The sequence below is a fragment of the Saccostrea cucullata genome, unplaced genomic scaffold (genome assembly GCF_032062105.1).
Source record: "Saccostrea cucullata isolate Sc308-1 unplaced genomic scaffold, CSIRO_AGI_Scuc_v1 ctg765, whole genome shotgun sequence".
NCBI classification, from domain to species: Eukaryota; Metazoa; Mollusca; class Bivalvia; order Ostreida; family Ostreidae; genus Saccostrea; species Saccostrea cuccullata.
This window is the reverse complement of record NW_026932784.1, coordinates 96,729-119,341: the sequence shown is the minus strand read 5'-3', so window position 1 is coordinate 119,341 and position 22,613 is coordinate 96,729. Positions and strand designations below refer to the sequence as shown.

The window sequence follows — 22,613 nt, the reverse complement described above, 5'->3', positions numbered from 1 at the left end:
GTTCGTTATCCCAAGTTTTTCTGAGATATAATTGTAAATTTCTTTTCCATATTTTCTATTTTAAAATGTTCTGTAAGAAATGTAAAACTAGTGTTATGATTTTACTAACTCTTCTTTTACAAGTTATCTTACTGGACAAATCTTCCCTAGCTATAAATATTTAGGAAAATCTAATCTACAAATCGTCTTTTATGTTGTTTATGGAACAAAATGTTATCTTTGTAGGATGTTTATGTTTGAGAAACCAAAAGTTGACTCAGTAAAAGAATAAAAGGGACTTATTGGAGATCATTTTTCGAAGAAACACTATGATTAACCTGATCATTCTATCTGATCAGTAAAAGTTACCATTCCAAAAAAAGTTTTACATTATTCTACTAAAAGCTTCGCCTTTGAATGGAGAGCTAGCGTGTCGCTACGTAGGGAGAATTAACAAAAATGTGAAGTGTTAAGTACCAAATCCAAGATGGCCTCCTCAGCTACAGCTTCACAGCACACAAGATTTTAATGAAATAGTAAAGTTATTTTTTACATCCTTATGAAATAAATGTATGAATGTAAACATACCGGTATTATATCATATAGATATATTTTCGCTAGAAATAAACTTTTTTGTTTTCAATGTTCTACTGATATATTTATATCTAATACTTAGTAACTACATTTTTTTACTAGCACTTCGTTCAATAGAGACATATATCTATCACCTGGCTACTGGGTTAGCCGCAACGATCTAAATCGCAGCCAAGATGTAATTTTGCGGGGATAGTGTGATGTCACATATATAAGTGAAAACTTCCCACAAAAAACACTTAATCATTAATAAACAAGCTGTAACGAATGACCAAGATGTAATAAAAATTAGACTTTTTATTTAATTATCCATCTATATTAATGGTTAAATACAGAGTATTATACATGACATATACTAACTGAAATTACAAAAAATCTTAGTGCAATCGAAGAGTACTGAAATAATTTTACAAACATATATATTTAACTGAATATTATTCGTCTTCATCAGCCTATCATTTTCCAATTGCATACAATCCATCCAGTTAAGGCATTTTAGTTGAAGTATTCAGAAACAAAATATTAAATACTAGTCGATTTTTAATAACCAGGAAGGAAAGGTTTTAAGCTTTTTGACGATTCCTTCTATTAAAAAAAAGTTACATAGTTTGATGGGGATGCATTTTTTAATTAAACAAAATAGTTTTCTTCCATATTTTTGTCCAAACTTTACCGTTTTTTTCGTCCTACGAATTTCCTAGTTGGTTGCAATTGCTTTAATTGTATGACCTGAATCTTCCTTCGCCGTCATGCGTTCATAGATTGAGGGATCAATCTTATCCTCTCTAAATTTCATGTGCAGATAGTTACAGTTTTCCGCATTCTCCTTGTTTTTCTTAGTCTGCTCTTCACTACAGATGTTTTGCCAATCTCTTGATAAATTTGACTGAAACGTTCTGCCTTCCGCGTAAAGGAGTTCAGATATTCCCCCAACCTATTACAAAAAGAAGTTACTTTTTTTTCAACTGAATAATATACTGTATATTAAGGATCTCCCATGATTTGTGGGTGGGTATGATTTTTATCCAATGAGTTTTGTAGGATTTTTATATAAAAACACACAACGAGTTTGACAAAAATCATATCTATCACAAATCATAGGTAATTCTTTTTATCCCATGTTAATACATCACAATCAATGTGTTACACTGTTTCAGTAAAGGAATCCACTTTATTTTACTTCATCACTCTCACACAAAAACTCATTATGACGTAAGTGCTATGGAATGTAAAAAAAATTTTCAACGAGTGATATCCATTAGATAAATGGTTATATAGTTCTGTTTATGTGAATCACTGTTAATAGTAAATACCCTCCTCTCACTTATCTTTGGATTCTGAGTTAATTTTATCACAGAAAAGTTTAATTTTTCAAAGGAAAAAGATTGTAATCTTACTCTGTTGTCCACAGCTGTAAACTCTACCGATGTTTCTTCTTTCGATTTTCCGTTTCTCCTACATTTTGGAGTAAAAATTAGGCAAAGAACAATAACTACTGCCAGAATCAGAGCCCCAAGAACACCAACGACAACAATGGGCATTTGCACTGTAGCTACATGTAAAAAAAATGCAATTTCACTTTATCAAACTTAATATAACGTGAGTTGTAAACAAAAGAAAAATTAATGCCTAATGTAAAATAACAACATGTATGTATTTTTCTTTTGAAACTTGAATGATACTTCACATCCCGATGTTTCGTCGTTTTCAATAAAATTAATTTTACAGATATCGATGGCTTTTAAAATTTTATAATGTTAATTTTCATTTCTACGTTAATTCTTTATATTCCATAAATATCAAGATAAAAGATACCACAGTGTCTGACATTTCTGTTTTCATATTTGGATCATTTTACTAGAAAAAAAAACCGTTAATGGTAACCTTACAACAAAATATATGGTAAATGGGATAATTTTAACTTTTCTCTCGTCAAGTACCCTAATTTATTTAGCAAGATATCACTTTCACCTCACCTGCATATGGATTTCATATCTTCCAATTAAATCGATGAGCAAGACTGTGCTCAGCGTAAGAAAAGTTCTAAAACTAGTCAATTGACCGCGTGGCACGGTAGATCAAGCGTTTGTTTTAAGAGTCAAAGAGTAAGGAGTTGATCCTTCCGCCGCGGGTTCGAATGTGAAAACCGGTCCATCGAGAGAAACCGTATTAACCGAGGTCGTTTGTCGCAGTTGCTATAGGAGCTGACACTAAAAGACCCGTAACTGCTTAAAAAAACTTGACAAGTTGTTGACAAGCAAACTGATAAAACAATGATATTAACTGTGTTGTTTAAGTCAAATTTTCGCAAAATTCTATGGTCGATACAATATGACCAATCTATCACTCAGATTTAAGCTGATTGACTTAGTTTACTCTGAATTCTCTACGATGTTTATCCAATTTGCTCGATAATCAAAAGAGCGCTATGATGGAATGAACAGTCGACATTGGATGGGTGCTCCCCAATCGCACTTGATCCCACTTATGATGATACCATATAAGCAGATATATTATAGGGTTCTGAGATCGCCAAAATTGAATATCGCTAGCTTTTTTCGTATTCATTACATTATCTATCTCTCTTTACATTATAAAATCGCTAAAATTACTTCTCGCTAAAAACAGATATTTACTAACTTTTGGCATAAGTTGATAAATTAGAGTCTCGCTAAAATTTTCACTTAATATACGGTATCTGCGGTCCGTGTAAACATTTGCTTTCCTTCTAATTTCATTGTTTCATTGTTTCAATGTACCACCTAGTTAGTTTTATGCTAGCTATCTGAATATTTTTTCGAAGTGAGACTAGATGTTCTTTTTTAATTGCAACCTTATAAATTCGCAGTGTATATTTATCAATAACCATCTCAAAAAAATTATATTTATTTTTACAGATTGTGGTTGATCTTTGCTGTATTCACTTTGAATAGTCTACTGAATAATGTTTTTGTGGTATATATTACATTATTGCTGGTATTCTAACGTCGCTTGTTGAATCAGATGCAGAAATATTTATATGTCAAAACGTTCATGCTATATTGTACCTCCGGAAAGCATCTAAAACATCAATAAAACATCCCTAACTGTATGGCAATACATGCACCTTCAGATCCTAATGAAGGTATTGTAGTTGTATTTCTGGTCGAACTTAGACAATTGTTTTTTCATAAATCCATAAACTGTATAAAAAATAAACAAAAAAGAATGCATTTGATCAGTTCAATATCCCCCAAAAATTATATATCAAAACAGTTCCTTATAAGTCGGAAATTTGAAATTTAACCCTATTGAGATAATCATCTCTAGGTCAATAGTCGGAAATTTGAAATTAAATCTAATTGAGGAAAATTGTCTATCGGTCACAGTAAATTAAAAATATTTTGTAAACTTTCGACGAAAATTTTTACACAGAATGCCCCAGACTGTTCTATTTAGTCCAAGAAAGAAATGTAGCATAGAGCAAGTCAGAGCTTAATTTAAGTGTCAAACATAACTGCAGTCATTTGAGGACACAGTCAGGAACTGTATGAAATAACAAAACTTACAATTACATGCATTTTCCATCAATTCCGATCCGATGGTTGAAATTTTTGACATATCATTTATAGATCTGTACTGCCGATGACAAGAGTCATCAATTCTCGTGTTCTTTTGCTTTCGAACACTAACATCATTAATTGTATGACAATACCTTGTTGGGAGGGTGTTGATATCGTACTTTCGATCGCAGTTGTACTTGCACAATTATTTTCCATATAAGCCCTAGCTGTGAAATACAAATAAAACTGTAAAATAATTTTGATTATAATTCATTAATCATATTCATGACAAGATACATATACTGTAATAACATGAACTTATACATACGATTACATGCATTTTCCATCAATTCCGATCCGATGGTTGAAATTTCAGACATATCATTGATAAATCTGTACTGCCGATGACAAGAGTCCTCAATGCTCGTGTTCTTTTGCTTTCCAACACTAACAAAATATATGAACGGCTCTTCTTTCTCATCTGGGAAATTATTAAATAAATCAGACGGGTTGGAACTATCTGATACAATCAACGCCATTCCTTCTTCCCCAACTTTGGGGTTGTATATTGAATTCAAGAAGTTTAATCTCTCTTGAAGAAGAGTTTTATTGACACGTTCCTTGTCTATAGAGGAACAGTTTGTGGCTTCATTGCTACCAGTCAGAACTTCTGCTGTTACATTGGTTGCGTTGAGATTGGAATACACTAGTTCACAAAAGCATTTCAATCCGTTATTCTTCATGATCATACCATCCTTATTACCGTCCAGTACTATCAACAGTTTACCAGCAAGTGTTATGTTGCATACTGTGCATTAAAAAAGAAAAGTTTTAGTTTAATATGATGATTTGAAAAAAAAATGTGATAAAGGGCTGATAAACATTAACTTATAATCAAAATTTTCAACATTTTAAATAATCATGCATCAGAGTTGCATACTCAACGAATGCAAAAATTTATATAAAACTAATTAAAAACAACATTAATTTCTATCTCTGTGCGTAATGCAATATAAAAAGAGAATGCCTCCCTAAATCAAGAGATAAACAATAAACTCCTTTGCATTGAATCAAAAAATATTTTATAAGAAGCTATACTGAACAAGTTCTATATATTCGTTTTGAATTACCAGCTGCGTTGAAATTGTTGCCGCAGTCCACTTCTGAAGAAGCAGTTGTTGTAGTTTTGTCATTAGTATCTTTAAAAGAAAAATACTTTATTTTTGATTTAATCATTAGTAAATACATAATTAGAATAACTGATGAAATTTTTGGTCGTAACAATCATCATTTAAAATAAAATGATATTTTATGATTTTTTTTTTCAAAAACAGCTTGCTTTCGTACCATTTTCGTCGTTCCCTTCATTGCGCATACCTCCATCGTTTATATTATTTCTTCCGCACATATCCTTTCACCACTATTTCATTCCCTTATGGTTTCTTTTGGAAAGTGTTTAATATTGCTTTCGAATGCAGTACTATCAGACGAGACTTGTACTTTTTTTTTATTCATGAAAGCAATCCGTGGATGAAGCCATACGGCGTCGGTTTATGCATCCTTGTGTTTACATTTTGCAGTCTCTGGTGTGTAATATATACAAATTTGTCACTTACATTTTCTTTACTTCCTGGGAGCGCCCCGTCGAGAGGAAAAAATTTTTTTCGCAGTTTATTCATTGGAGATGCATCTCTAGAAATTTATCATGGTTTTGAACAATTCAAGTTTCAAAACAATGCTTTAAACACACAGAGAGAATTTTTATAAAAGTTTATCTTCAACAGCTGTTCAAGTTTTTTGGCTCAATGTTCATTTTGCAAATAATATTGAAAACACTTTGGTTTTATTTCACAGATAATTTATTGTTGTCACATACATTCAAATGCAAATACAAAACAACATACGTCGGGATTTTTCTAAAAGTATACTCTCATAGCCCTTTGTGGAGAATATAAAGAAGTCTTAATTGCCTTTTTAAAAGGAATGCATTGCAACAGGTATAATTAAGTACTCCTGCTTGTTGTAAAAGAAAATTGTGGAACAAATGCGTAATCATACAATTAATAATTAGGTATCTCTGTTTTGTCTCGGGTTTCCATCATGTTGATTTCCAAAGGGTGCATTGTGTTTGTCAAGTTCTGTGTATTTTGAAATAAAGTTATCATCAATAACCTATGCATTATTCGATGACATTCTTAACAATGCCAATTTGTTCCTAGAAATCAGTTTTGAATTTTTATAAGTTAAAGTTTAACATGCACAGGATACAAAAGCAGTTTTAGACTTAAGTCAGATTGTCAATTTTCTTCATTTTTTTTTATAGCGAAGATACATGAACCAAAAATGTTTAACTGCTTCTTGTCATCGATTTTACTTTTTAAGCATAAGATTTCCTTATCTAATTTACATTAAGTGTAAAATATAATTTTATTAAAAAATTTTTTTTATAAAAAATCGTTCACCTGACAAAAAGTTATTTCCTGTAGATCATCTGCCTCGAAGGTCAGTGAGTCTCATTTTCTCACTTTTTCATTAATAAAGCCCCAAATGAGAATAAATTTTAGACTCGTATGCCTTGTTAGAAAATAAGTCAAAGAAGGCTCCATATTCATGTTATATGCACTTTCCTGAAATGATTGAGAGTAAATATATAAAATTATTTTCCCTATATTTCAAGTTAAATATTTTGATATACAATGCATGTGTAACCGGAAAGGAGAAAATGCAGCGGACCAGACTAGGATTCGAACCCCTGTCTGCTCGCTGCAATTTTCTCCTTTTGCTTTGCCTTGGAACTGACAGGTGAAAGTCCTGCCAGGTATGAGCCTGTGTTGGGGTCTTTGGAGGGCTAAAAACCTTTAAAGAGGTATGAATGCGGGGTCAGCCGTGTTCGATCGCTGATGGCCCGATAGCCAGGGGGTACAGCGCCTGCCCGGAGGTTGAGGAGGGCTAAAGTTCGCATTCTGGTCTAGTCCGCTGCATTTTTCCTCTCTCGTTACACATGTATACATTTTACGACTTCAAAGAGGATACATCAACTTCCTGTTATGATCACAAGAATACCCAGAGACTTTAGAAGGAAAAATTCTGATGTTCATGTGTCTGATTTTATCTTCCATTATAATGATTACCAAAAGTTGATGTATCCTCTCTCGAGTCGTGATATATCTTGAAGTACATATAACTTTCGAATATCACACGAATGGTTTTTTTCAAAAAGAGGACAAATCTCGGGCGATTTTTTTAAAAAAGAAAATGGCCAAAGAAGCAAACATTACATCATGTCAAAGCAGGGTTAATGAATGTTTGATGTATTTTGTTTTACGTCCAGTTTGAGAATTTTTCACAGTAGAGAGACCCCACCCTTTACCAATGAAGGGTATCAGATTTAGACTTTTGCTCAGCATTTAGGGCCATTGTGCAGTAAATTAGGTTCTTTATCTCACAAAGACAACTTTGATTTATAGGTCTCATTTAAAGGACCTGCAACTTTTACTTCAAAGTGCCGAGCGCTTGGCAAATGATCAGTTGATACCTAGCTACATGTAATTTTTATCTACTTAGACTAGACGCGGTCGTGAATACACAACATTCCAATCACAGAGCGAGGGCTTTAACGACTAAGCTTCTGTGGCAGATTAGGGTTATGAATGATTGATTGATTGCATGTTGTTTAACGTCCCTCTCGAGAATTTTTCACTTATATGGAGACGCCACCACTTGTCGGTGGAAAGCTACAAATTTTGACCTATAATCGGCACTTAAGGCCATTGAGGATTGAGGGATCTTTTTTGTGCCAGCACCTACTGCGACACGGGACCTCGGTTTATACAGTCTCCTCCGAAGGACCGATCTCCACGTCCCACAGGATCAACTCCTTACTTCGCGACTCTAGAGCACACGCTCTAACCACTGCGCCACGCAAAATTGAAAAATAATTAATAGGTTGACATGACGGTGGAAAAAATAGAGTCAGGTAACTTGTGTGTGTGTGGGGGGGGGGGGGGGGAGCAGGGTGACCTTAGTGACTCAGGAAACATGAAAACAGTGGTAAAAAGTGATCAGCTTTATCAAGTTACCAATACAAATCCGTAATCTATGGGATCAATTGCCTTGGAAAAGTAAGCATTCTTTGTTGACGGTCACACCTACTGTGAACCTTATACATGTATAAGTTAGACGGAACATCCGTAATTACAAAACAAAGTTCTCATAATAAGTTAGAAAAACGTAAGCCAAAATACGATCCAATGAAAGGTTATACTTGCTAACAAGGTTATTATAACGACGATTAAATTAACCGCGAAATTAACAAAATGCCGACTTTAAATGAGGTTGTTGAAGTTCCTGTAACATCAACTTATTTGTCCTGTCTCGGATCAAAATTTAATCGTACTCAGAGCATGTTCTTTAGTATCGAATAAATTTGGAAATGTAAACACCATATTGGATATTATACATTCATTGCATGATAGTGAGGGAAATATGAATACTTATTAAGACAGCCAAGAAAAATCATATTCCCCGAGGGCTTCGCCCTGAATAAGTATTATGTTTTCCGAACATTAATGCAATGAATTGTTTATTATACCGAAACAAGCAAAAACTTTGAAATAAAAATAAATTTTCAAATTTGGCACCGCTCTCAAATTCACTTTCATTTTTAACGTAAAAGTTCCTGAAACCTTTTGACACATTTCTCATCAACAATTTTTGACGTAAACCAGGCTATTATGACGTCGACTACTCTTCGGAGTTTTCTTTCAACGAATGTTGGCCTCGTGGGGATCCGGGTTAGAATAGGTCCTCAGTACCCCCTTGCTTGTCGTACAAGGCGACAAAATGGGGCGGTCCTTCGGATGAGACCGTGTATTTACATTTGCAAATGTCTTCCTTTATATAACACTACTGAAGGCAAGCGTTTTTTTAAGTATTGAATTCATATTTTTGGATGTCTTCGGTCGTATAACACACCTGGCCGTGCCGACAAATTGAATACCGCGCGTTAGCGCGGTATGATAATTCGTCGGCATGGCCAGGTGTGTTATACGACCGAAGACATCCAAAAATATGAATTCAATGCTGATATTTACATTCTCTAATTTTCCTTCTTCATGATTGCTTATTTCGTAAATCTTTAATGGGAATTTAGCGCCCTTCAAAACTGCCGTGGTTAATAGATGTAAGAGCCGTTTGTGACGTCAAATGACGTCCAATGACGTTGCAAAGTTAAATTACGCAAACAAACATTGCGACGAAAAAAATGACAAATTAATTCTGAACGAACATGATTACGTTAATTTTTACCAAATTTTTCAGGGTTACATTTTTTCATTAAATTTAAATAAAACATTTTACATTTTGGTGTTCCTAGAGTATTGAAAATGTTTATAGTTCATACTGTGTATTCTAACGCACGGCATCTTCCCAAGTCAAGAGTTTCTGATCCGCTCCGCTCCACATAAACCCTTGACTGAATAGACAAAGTTTGATGGGGTTTATCGTCACGCCATCTAGTGAGATGACATATATTGAACTCTACTGACCTCTGCTATTGGCCAATCAGAGTAAACGAATTCAACAGTGAATTCGAGATAATATTGGAAGTTGGTAATAAATTCAATATAATTCAAATAAAAAGCTGAGACAAACCTTTAACTAGGTTATTTAATGATAAAGACGTTATCCTTGGGACTAAAACTGGTTTGTTTTTCTATTGACAATTTAGTTTAGTTTAAATAAAACAACAATGATTTTGATTGGTTCATGCAGACTTGCATGAGGCAATTCAGAGAACGCATTTCTAACCCCGTCAAACTTAGCCTATTCGGTCAAGGGTTTATGAGGAGCGGAGCGGATCAGAAACTCTTGACTTGGGAAGATGACGCACGGTGACAAGGTTTCGCATATGTTATAGAAATTTGAACGTCGTGATTTTCTAATGGATTTCATAAGGAAAATTATACCGAATGTAATTATAACTGTATATTTACATTTGCAAATGTTTTCCTTTATATAACACTACTAAAGGCAAGCGTTTTTATAACTGTGTAAATACAGGTATGGGGTCAAGAGGTTATAGATGTGCGTTTGGATAAACGTTCGACGTATTTAATCTGTGACGTCATAAAGGGTCGACGCGCGTTTAGTGGATTACATACATGCCGTTGGGTTGAAAAATGAACGCATTTCACACGTTAAAAGTAACAATTAGGCAAATATAAAGTATGAATAAGTCACAAATGTAAATATGAGTAATAAGGTATCATTTTTTGAGTTTTATTGAGATGTAAAACGGGTTGGCACATGATCAAATCTTCCATAAAGCCCTTCGGGCTTTATGGGATTTGATCACGTGACCAACCCCTTTTACATCTCAATAAAACTCAAAAAATGATACCTTATTTCTTAAATAAATACAGGTATGGGGTCAAGAGGTCATAGATGTGCATTTTGATAAACGTTCGACGTAATTTCTCTGTGACGTCATAAAGGGTCGACGCGCTTTTAGTGGATTACATACATGCCGTTGGGTTTGAAAAATTAACGCATTTCACACGTTAAAAGTAACAATCAGGCAAATATAAAGTAAGTCACAAATTTAAATATAAGTAATAAGGTATCATTTTTTGAGTTTTATTGAGATGTAAAACGGGTTGGCACATGATCAAATCTTCCATAAAGCCCTTCGGGCTTTATGGGATTTGATCACGTGACCGACCCGTTTTACATCTCAATAAAACTCAAAAAATGATACCTTATTTCTTAAATAAACCGAGGCCCCGTGTCACAGCAGGTGTGGCACGATAAAGATCCCTCCCTGCTCAAAGGCCGTATGTGCCGAGCATAGTCCTAAATTTGCAGCCCTTCATCGGCAATGGTGACGTCTCCATATCAGTGAAATATTCTGGAGAGGGACGTTAAACAGTATGCAATCATTCAATCAAGGAACGTTGCAGAAAGATAATACTAGGTATCCGAAGAGGGTGGCATGATGAAAAGCATGCCTACGACCGGGAAATATGAAGTTTTACGGCCCAATCACGTGATAACCTACATATGTAGAACCCATCAGATAACGCGTTGTGTAGAATAATTATAATGAGGTATAATACTATATATTTACATTCGCTGTGTTTTTCTACTAAGCCAACTGTGAAATTGAATTGAAAGTCATTTTTGTGTATACTCACGCGTAGAAATCTACACGGAGAAACGTGCGTTAACGAGACATCACAATGAGGCTGTTACCAGTCGTTAGTAAACATGAAGCGATATAGGGCACCGAGAAATTCAAATATTGAGTATATTTTAGTTGCTTACGAACATGTAAAATGTAAATATAAGGATAGCGCGCTTCATGAAATATGCCTACGTGACAAGTCTTAGTGATTAACACACCAATAACTCACACAAAACTTAAAAACATTCCTTAAAGGTACTTGGACACAGATTTGAAGTTAATATTTTCTCATTTTTTCTGTATAATATCACGAATTATATATTTTAATAGCATTTCACACAAAAATTAATTAAAAATCTTATTTCATTTAAAAGTTATTAAAACTTTAAATTTTTTGGCGGGTTTGATTGACACATCCTTGCACTTTCACAAATTTTAACTTTATTCTTAATCCTTAGGAAAAGTGACAATTTTGATATGTTTTAATGAGAAATATTAAAACTTTTATGAAGAAAAATAATTTTATTCAGAGTAGAAATGTTAGAAAGCAAATCACCTTCACAAGTATGATAATAATAGTCATTCCGAACTAAGAGATGCGTACAGAGTTTAGCAAATCGAGCACACTCGTGTTATGTACACAGTTTTTTTGTAAACAGGGCTCTAGTTCTGTTATTGTTTATATTTAGAATTCTCCGGGTGCGTTCAATCGTCACAGTCTGCTTACCACAACTGCACGGACTGACAATATATTGTGTGTTTGTTTTGCTTTCGAACATGTCTACTCTGAATTTTCTGGATTATAGTATTAATATTTTTCATTTATACAAAACGAGATTGCCACTTTTTCTAAGGATTAAGAATAAAATTAAATTTGTGAGAGTGCAAGGATACGTCAATCAAACCCGCCGAAAAATTTGAAATTTCAATATCTTTTAAACGAAATAAGATTTTTAATTAATTTTTGTGTGAAATGCTATTAAAATATATAATTCGTAATATTCATGATACTATGAAGAAAATAATAACTTCAAATATGTGTCCAAGTACCTTTAAGTAAATGTAACTATTGTTCATTGACAATACATTGTCAATATAAATGGTCGGGTTAAGACCACTAAAAGTATTTCCTTCTCGTTTAGAGGTTTCTGAAAATAAGTTCTTCGTGGGAAATTTTAATAAAAAAAAAACAGGTTATCTAAAACAAGAATCACTTGTCGGAGTTCCGCAGTTTATTGGAAGACATCATGGTCCCGAAAACTACATATATTGTCTATGAAAACTCCCTATGAGGAAATTCCTGGCTTGTTTGATTGAAGTAGCAATTGTCTAATATGATATCAAAAAGTCTACTGTTTAATCTGATGTGAAGAATGCAATATATCTGTAAAAAGTGTAGAAATGTCGTATGATTTGGTACTAAGGACTTCTGAAAATTAAGTGATATTAAATTGATTATAAATTCTTTCGAATTTTTGAGAATCCATATTTGTTTAACAACTCTTTTATAGAATATCCTGTAACACAGTAAACTTTTTTTTCTTAATAACAGTTAATATTTTTGAAAGAAGAATATAATTTTATTTTCTTACAACTGTTTTCTAAGTTTATGAAGATTAGAACTCATACAAAGGTAGGGTATACGTAGATCAAACTCACCAATAATAATTTGAGTAAATCATGGTCAATTGTGAAGCATCGACAATTTAAAGCAAATATGGAAAATGTCAAAGCAATGGATGTATCAACTATCTATACACAGTCGCTGTAAGCAGTAAAATATTTTTAAAAATTCCTAGTAAAAGATACCGTTTATTCTAGTCAAATAAGTAAGCTAGATTGTTTCAAGGTCTAAAGAATTATGTCGTCCCGAACGAAGTCCGGTACAACATACCGGTATTGCGATTGAACGCATGTTTTTGTTAACAAGTCCAGGCTGTTTCTCGGAGATGGCTAGGACAATGTTCCTGAAACTTTCCTCAAAAGACGATCACTGGTTGTAGTTGTGTTGTGTGGTCATTCAATTTCAAAATGGCAACCGTTGCCATGGAAACATGCAAAAGGTGACGAATTTTCTCTCTGGCCCCTTGAACATTCGCCATGAAACTTTTTTTCTTTTAGTGATAAGTAATTGTAGTTATGGGATTCGCATTTAAAATTTTCAAATCGATTATTGCCATGAAAACCAGGGGAAAGTAAAAAATCTTTAACTCTGATTTTAAAATCTAAGTACTGAAGGGACTGATACGAGTTGATGGTTGTCCAAGCTTAGCTAATGGGTATTGTTTTACTGATACAAAAAATAAAAGTCTTGTCCATTTCGGGTCGACATGCCTATTGCTGGCAATAGCAGGCTTTCTAGTTTTGATTCCTTTTGTCTATTTAGAAATCTCTATTTGTGTTGTCAGAATAAATTCTTTTGTATACAATATGATTGTCCATAAATTTATAATAAAGCTTTATGGAATAAAATATTTTATTGAATATATGACGTCATTTCCGATATTGATACATTACTTCCTGTGACAATTGCTACTACTCTCTTTCCTGCAACATCAGGTATTCTATTATTTAAAATGGCCGCCATCGCCGCGCATCCTGATGGTTCGGCTACTATTCCTATATCAAACAGTCTCGACATACAGCTCACTATTTCTCTATCCGACACAAGAATAACATCCTCTACATACTTCCGGCAACAACGATAAGTTAGTTTCCCTGAAATATGAACATACTGTTGGATTGACACTTTTCAATTGCCAAAAAACTGCAGCGATTTTTATATTGTATCAAATTTGTTTTTTAAATAATATATTATTGAGTTTAAATACAAAATCGCAAACATAAAAAACGATGGATTTGGATTGAAAGCATTTAAAAATAACCTGCATAAGGGGGAGATAATCCGGAAGCTACAGAGTTAACAGCCATTGTGACAGGTTCTCCTTTTCGGAAGCTCTCAAACATCGTCCTAGCTGAATAATAGATAACGAACGAAGAATCTATTTCCCAAAATTCATAACAGGTCAGCTTACAATTTATCAACGAACTAATTCAAGAAAAAAAAGAACGGTTCGTATGTAACAGAAAACGATAGTCTTACACCCCTCGGGTTCTACGGCGTATATCCTGCAATCTGCAAGTCCAGACAGTTTTATTCCTGCTGCAATCCCCGAAACCAGTCCCCCACCGCCACAGCATACTACGATTACGTCAGGTCTGACGTCATCTTCCAGAATCTCCAAGGCAATACTGACCAAAGATACAGAAAATAATAATAAAATTTAATGCAAAATCTAATTCTTGAAAATAATTTTTCTTTCGTAGAAATTACGTTTTAAAAATGTGATTCAATATACAAATAAAACATATTATAATTTCCATTTGTATAGTTAAAAAAATGCTCAATTGATCCAAATTAAAATAAATTCATGAATAGTTAATTTTAATGTTAAGATTTAAAAAAAACTATTTCACATTTACATTTAAATATGCTTCACATACGAGAACTTTTAAATTTGTAAGTTAATAAATTTTTGAAGCAAAAGCAATATTCCAATTTGATTTTTTTAAATGTATATTTGTAGATTCATGGCAAAGTGATCGACGCGTCTGAAAGAAGCGCGGGAACGTGATTTATTGAGAAAGGGGAGGGGGTAATTTTCCGCTATTAAATCAAAACTGGTCGTACGAAAATTATACAAAAAATTATGAAGATTATTTTTATACCAGCTACCTAAAGAAAGTTTTTTACCAAAATTAAACGACACGTTTTTTCACAAAAAATAATTTGAATTTGAAAAATACACAATTTTCAAGGTTTAGATAATTTATAGTTTTTCAGTCTAAGGTCTTTAAAAATTGTTTTGATGATATGTATATCAAAAAGATGACTATGTTTTTGTGTTAAATGGTTAAAGGAATAAGTCAATGAAATTTGACATTTCTAACCTGGCTTTTTTTTTAAATCAAGGTTTAAGTATATAGAGTTCATTGATTAAAAATTTTCTCTCCTTGTAAACAATTAAAGGGGGTAACTTTTGGAAGTTCCTGTCCAAAAACCTCTTGAACGATTTTGTCCAAAATGTGCATATATGCAGTAGATATAGTCATGTACTAAATATACAAAAATAAAGAAAATTAAACGACAGGATTTTTTTGGGGTAGATGTGTTGTTCATCCTTAAGTAAAGTACATGTAATTGAGATTTCCTTTATGCAAGATTCTTAAAATACAAAAAAACATTGTTGGTTGAAATTTCTTAAAATTAAAAGCAGTTTTGCAAAATAAGAGGAAAACTATTACCCAAGAAAAATTATAACTGAGCACTTTAGAACAAATCAGTGCTGGGGATGTATTTTTAATTACGGAAATTCTTAAAATTAACAAGCTATTTTCATATGTTCGTTAACTTTCATACCGCCAGACAAGGTCCAGCATATTATAACTTGTAACTTAATTAGAGAACACAAAAATTTCATCCATGCGCTTATAATTAACTTCCAATGTGTATCATACTTAAGGTATTTCCATCCTCCTTTGATGTCATAGGTTTTTGCAAAAACTGTAATTACATTAAATTCTTACTAAACAGAACAACATCATTCGGTAAAATGGTTTTCTATATGTGAAATAATAAATCTTGTAAAGAAAAAGAATTTTAAAAATGCATATTTTCTTTATTTAATGAATTAATCAATCTTTAAAAAAGTGTTGTCAAGGACAATAACTCTTGCTTTGGTATCTTCGTTCAGGCATTTGAAGCTGGGCATTTCTATTGTAAAATAGTTTCCCTGATATTGACAATTCAAAATTATCTTATAAGTTACAAGTATTTTGGACCTTTCAGCATCAGAATTATGTATTTTAAACAGTTTTTACAAAGTTTTTAAAATGTATTATTTTTTATGTTGAAATATGCTTCTGTTTATTTATGTCTCCCATCTTAAATAATATTCATTTTTGGCAATAATTGGTAAGTTTAAACTGTATTAATTAAAAATACAGTTTTTGTACTTTGAACCATTAAAATTGTGTGGGTGGAAAGACCTTAAATTCATCTCAGTTCCAAACGAGTACAATGTACATTCAGATATAAACATTTGCCTAATCATAGAATTATTTCATTATTCAACAGCTTTACTTTCCCATAAAATATTTATTTCAGATAAAATTGCTACAACTTATGCAAAAATAATTTTCCTTAAAGTCAGCTGTGAAATCTGTATTTTTTGGCGATTTTTTTACCTGCCACAACCGGCTATGAACGACTGGTCGTCGTAAGGGTGAATGACAGAGAAATTCTGTGCCACGTACTGAGTAAATGTTTTCTTCATTTCACTGCTAGGTAGCACTACCACCTCACAACCCAAACTCTACATTTTAAGGAAAATTTAAAGCAACTACTTATCAAACATAATTTGCCATTCTAAAATTGACGAACTACAATCATAGCTAAGAGATGTCTCTTTGTCTTGAATAAACTGTCCCGTTTTTGTATCTGCAAACTTAAGTCTTCTTTTTTCCCAGAAAAAAAAATGAACGAATTATTAGTAGGGAAAAGCAAATTGTGCGCCATATGCATGCTATCATAACATCAGTAAATAGAAGATTGTAAATATAGAATTTGCCATTAGAATGATCAATCAAATGGAAAATTGGTGAAAAACAATATTTAACATTTGCATCTACATTTCCTGTCTCTAACCATGGTAACAGTATATTTTCCTTATTCTTAAAGTATCAAAATTAAAAGTGTTATAGTCATCCTTTCTGTTGACAAATTCTAAATCTACGAGGGCTGTTCAATAAATATTGTCATGATCTCGATGAAATACAACATAGAAATCATATGACATTATAAAGCTTGAATTTCTCTCATGTTTAAATCTTTAATGAATTGATACATGTATCAGTGTATGTGACCACTTTTCATCACATAGTTTTACTGTGTGAAGCAAGAAAACAAGGGCTATTCGAGACACGTACTGCAATAAATGAATGTTAAAGAACTAGTAAACTAGACATCGTCGGAACCCACGGGTTTTCTCTCCGTTACACTGCATTTAACCCACGGGTTTTCTCTCCGTTACACTGCATTTAAATGCAGTGTAACGGAGAGAAAACCCGTGGGTTCCGACGATGGTAAACTAGAGTGAAATTAAACGTTTCATTAAAGCTGCTGTAAAACTTGATAAGACTCCCAAAGAAATATTAACTGAAATATATGAAATTTACAGAAATGTCTGTTTTATACACATGGGCAAGTGGATTTCAATGAACAAAAATGAAAAAATGGGCATCAAAAATGGGTACCGTTCTAAGCGACAAGGAATTACAACAACCAATGTACTGTTTGCGAAAATTCATGAAATTATCACTAATTATGTTTGATTGACTTTCAGACACACATCAAATTCGATAAGCATCATTTTAGAGGTAGTTTTTAAAGTTTTAAAGAAACATCTGACAGTAAAAAAGCACAACACTCAAAGGTCACAGTATGTTTTGAAAAATGAGTGAAGCGTTAAACCCCAGTCACATTTCCAAAAACGACCAACGGCCGACGGGTTTTGAAGCAAAAATGGGATTCTTCGGGTGACAGTCGGCAGTTCATCGGCCGTTGTCTTGGCCGATTTTGACCTCTTTTTTGTCGGCCGACCATTTTTGTGTCCATCGGCCCAAGTTATAATTTTTTCTGTGTTCGGTGGCCGATTTCACCAATTGAAGTTATCCGTCGACCAACCTTCGATCATCGTCCGACCATCGGCGGTCATTTTATTAAGTCGGTCGTCTTTCATTTGACAACAAGGGTCTCCAAAATTTCGGCCGACGGTTAAAATCAAACTGTAGCTCAGAGCTCGATGATCGGGCGACGATTGGCCGACTTGTGAATATTTAACCTATAAAGGATTCACAACACGAGCAAGATGTCGATGCATGGATTAATACATATTTTTTGAATGGAAATAACATTAAGAAATCCTAATTATTCTTTGCTGCTTATATATGCGCCATTTCTCGTTTTTTATGTAATTCTATACAAAATTTTGCACACATTTTCAACATTGTTCTACTATCTTACAAAATTCTCGATTACATTACTCACATCACCTATTTGAATATAGATCTATGAAAAATATTGCTGATTTCTAAAGAAAAAAAAGATTTGTTGTGTAATTTATCCAAGTCATCGGTGTTCCTAGGAATTAATGTGACAGCTCCGTGTCGCCCGATACTCGTGTCGACCGATCATGTTTTAAGCCGACAAGACCAGAAAAAAATTTGTCGCCGGACCATCGGCTTAAATGTGACATAGGCATTAGGGTGTAAGAATATCTTAACAATTATTTTTAAAAATCAAAATTGTACATATTCACGTTTGTCTGAAATTCGAGCACATAATGAAATTTGAATCCCTTGGTTTGAACCCTAAAAAAAAAATTTAGAATAAGATGCACTTGACAAAACAGGAAAGGCATGAGAAGTGCATAGAATTGCAAAATGAGAGGTCTTGTTGTTTAAATTCTTATTCGGGGGTAGTTCAATTTCTGGTGGAGTCTTAAAGGCAATTTTTTTTAAGGCAAAACATCTAAAGGTTGAGATGAAGGAACCAGAAGCAGGAATCCACTACATTAAATGAAAGCGTCCAAACCCACAGGCCATTAAGAGTAAAGGACTTTTCAGGATAAACAGAGAGTTAATATTTTGTCACACCAACAATATTCGCCAGATCTTTCAATCTTTAAGCGTTTTTTAAAATTTCTTTCCGAGAACCGAGGACATTATTTTTTGAACAGCCCTCATACTATATGCAGACTCGAACAAGAATGATGAAGGTCAAGTGTCAGCTACCTTCCATAGCCCGCTATCAACCTTGCATCGTCAAAGGAATGGTAATAAATATAATTTTCTCTCTCTACATGTCGGTTAACTTCGCTTGTTAATTCAGAGGAGGGGCACTGCTCCACAGAAACCCCAAAGCTCTGTAAAAAAGGAAATTACAAACTAATTTTGTAAAAAGAACACGTGAAATAGTTGTAGAAACCAAGTAAATACATCAAAACATGCTAAACAATACAATAAATATGCTCATAATGATACACTGTACCCTGCTTTTAAAACATTGAATTGGAATCTTGCATTGTTAAAATTACAATTATAGAATAACAATTTTTTGTTTTCTTTATTTAGTAACTAGTACATAAATTGTGGTCCCATGGCTGCACCATATGCTCAAACACAATTCTGTGAAGCTGTTTCATTTAGCGATCTACGTATTTTATAAAAGAATACCAAACTATATGTACGTATTTCATGCTAAAATAATGCTAGTTTGTTAATGATACGTATTTCTTGTCTTTAAACAATTACCTTTATTAGTGCTATCCTGTTTGATGGTGCTGTTAGTGGCATAAGACAAAGGCCAGAAAGATTTAGCTGGTTCAAGGTATAGGCAAATGCTTTCCCATAATTCCCGGCTGACATTGTGATTAACTTCCTTTTACCGCTTTTCACTTCCTGTGGAAGATTCGCCATTTGATTGACTACTCCGCGTATTTTGAATGAACCTGGTGTAATAAAAAAAAATAAAGATAATAAAATATGTGTATACAACGAACAGTATTTAAGCTCAAAAGTCCATAAAACAATACAAAATAAAAGTAGAGCAAACACGGATCTTCGAAACATCAGAGGTGGGATCAGGTACCTCGAATGATTGAGCATCTCCTAATGACAGGTCGCACCTCTGCGTGTAGTCCTTGTCATGATCGGGAAATAACGGAACAATTCAGTACGTAAAAAATGGACTAACAATTGTAGTATGAAAAAACGTCTTTCAGCATTTGACTCAATTAATGATAAATTGTGTTTGCTGACAAGGTCATTGTATCGGCCATAGGAATTACGGAATGATGACTTTAAACTAGACTGCTAATATTCTTGTTTCATCAACTTGTTCGTCAATTATTAAACTCATCTTAGAAATTGTATCTTGTGCATCGAATCAACTGAGAGATATAAACTCCGTATGCAGGGGAAGAACGTACATGTAGCTGCATAAGTATGGGAAGTTGACGACTTAACACTTAAGTCATCACGTTCACCAAAGAACTTGGTTGTCGGATAACCATTGACGTATTTTCAAATACAATAATCAAATATGAAACAGATGTGTCAGACTAGACTCTGTAGTATCTCAAGCTCATCGGGATATATTTTATCAACATCAAAATGGAAATAAACACAAATTATGAAATTCGGTTTGATATATCTTCCAGTGACCAGAACAAGTGTTTTCCTTTTCAAGTATGACACACCCTTTTGGTCAAATCCTGCTTTAAATGAATACCAAAATCCATAAGAAAGATATGGACCGGACATGAATTATGATATTTTTCTTCCAATAAATTGTTGGAAGACCTGGTCTCCAAAGGCCGCATGACCTTGACTATCAAAAATGACCTTGGGTACTGCTTTATTTACACACCCATGTAGTTGATGTTTTCCCCAAAGAACTCATGGGCAAAATCTTTGTGTGAAATTTTGAGAATTACCAAGTTTATATTTATGATAAAGATGTGTATCAATAAATGAATATATAATTAATTTATGTACATGTGTATATTAACCGTAAATTAATAGCATGAGCTGTCTATTTTGGAATATTTTACAATATACATGACACACTCTTGGGTCATGGGCAATCTTTGTGTGAAATGAAAGCCTACCAAGTTTATCCATAAGAAAGATATGGACCGGACAAATTATGAAATTTTTCTTCCAATGACCTTACCTTTCCCCAAATGACCTTGGGTCAAGGTCATGACACACCCTAAGGTCATGAGCATGCTCTAAGTGTAGAGTAGTAGATTCTAATGTCCCTCTGTAAGAAAGATATGGACCGTTGCACAGACAGACGGACAGCTAGACAGACGGACGGACGGACAGACAGACAGACGGACAAGGTGATTCCTATATACCCCCCCAAACTTCGTTTGCGGGGGGGTATAATAATCAAATATGAAACAGATGTGTCAGACTCAACTCTGTAGTATCTTATATCTCAAGCTCATCGGGATATATTATATACATGAAAATGGAAATAACCAATATTTGTTGACAATACGTTGTTGATATACTAGTACTAGTATCTAAATGTCGAGCTGAACGCCAGAACAAGTGTTTTCTTCTTTTCACGTATACGATTTTGGTCAAATTCTGCTTCATATGAATACAAAAATGGGTCTGCTAATAATGGGCGCAATTGGTACTCATGAGAATTGCAATGAATTGTTGGAAGACCTGGTCTCCCAAAACCGCATAGGCATTGTCAATCAAAAACTCAAGCGTCTTTTAGATACTGCTTTATTTACTTTAAATTACATGTAGTTGATGTTTTCCCCAAAGAACTCAATACGCAAAATTAATTTGAGAATAAAATTTTGTCAAGTGAAGTACAAATAAATTAATATATTTTCAAGTCAGGCAAATTGTGAGACAATTCATCGTTCAAGGCGAAAATTTTACGAATAAAAAAACGTCCAAAGTCATATCTTATTGGTTGAGCAGCAGAATATTTCTCCTTTAAGTTCATACTAGTCTAGTGTATATGTGATGTGCTTTTAATCTACATATTATGTACATGTGTATATAAACCGTAAATTATTTGCATGAAGTGTCTATTTCGGAATATTTAACAATATACATAAAATTCACAAATAAACTGAAAAAGATTACCTGTTGTTTGCATGCTTTCTAGTTTCATGTTGAGTTTCATACTTTGTTCAATTTCAGGAAAATATGACGTCATATCTTTTAAGAGGGGTGTTTTATGGACGTTCAGTGGTGACGTCATTATTATTTCCCTTGCCTTCTTAATGTCGGCCAAGGTCACAACATCATCGTCATCAGAAGTCATCTTCTTTTATATTAAGACCCTGAAAGACATTGGACTTTTCTACAACATGCTTACATGTATCTCCATTGAATGCAAATGGGTGCAGATGTAGGGGCATCGTGGAGCACAATGGAAAAAAGTGATTTCGAGTTTTGTCTAGTTTTCAACCATTCGAACAAACGCATGTTAATGATAGTGGGATATTCTATGAAAAGGCACCACATTAACATGACTGTAATCTTTTGACTAAGCACTGAAAATTCACATTTAATTGAAAATATTCATCTTATCAAGTTCAACTCATCTCGTATAGAATAATTATACTTCAGTTAACAGGTAGGTTTTTAATATCGTTTTTGAAAGGATGAAACAAGAGAAAAAAAATCAACTTACCTGAAAAAAAACTTCAACGAGC

At 33.5% G+C, this 22,613-nt stretch overlaps 2 protein-coding genes across 3 annotated transcripts; both read right to left on the bottom strand.

The window, feature by feature from the left end:
- Positions 1-1,165: 1,165 nt before the first annotated feature.
- LOC134236143 (uncharacterized) lies at positions 1,166-5,518 on the bottom strand. The gene is made up of 6 exons (XM_062718316.1): positions 5,463-5,518; positions 5,246-5,314; positions 4,444-4,923; positions 4,268-4,342; positions 1,971-2,125; positions 1,166-1,507 (listed from the first exon to the last, which is right to left on the bottom strand). Exons 1-6 carry the CDS (start codon positions 5,488-5,490, stop codon positions 1,271-1,273), a joined length of 1,044 nt encoding a protein of 347 aa, XP_062574300.1. The 5' UTR covers positions 5,491-5,518; the 3' UTR covers positions 1,166-1,270.
- An 8,244-nt stretch (positions 5,519-13,762) lies between these two features.
- LOC134236141 (L-threonine dehydratase catabolic TdcB-like) lies at positions 13,763-22,231 on the bottom strand. 2 transcript variants are annotated; one of them, XM_062718313.1, is made up of 6 exons: positions 22,039-22,231; positions 19,672-19,868; positions 19,153-19,283; positions 14,402-14,550; positions 14,184-14,273; positions 13,763-14,016 (listed from the first exon to the last, which is right to left on the bottom strand). In XM_062718313.1, the coding sequence occupies exons 1-6, from the start codon at positions 22,217-22,219 to the stop codon at positions 13,775-13,777; spliced, it is 990 nt and encodes a 329-aa protein (XP_062574297.1). In that variant the 5' UTR covers positions 22,220-22,231; the 3' UTR covers positions 13,763-13,774. The 2 variants fall into 2 exon arrangements, with proteins under 2 accessions (XP_062574297.1, XP_062574298.1); XM_062718314.1 differs by lacking the exon at positions 19,153-19,283 and adding an exon at positions 16,546-16,673.
- Positions 22,232-22,613: the final 382 nt, after the last annotated feature.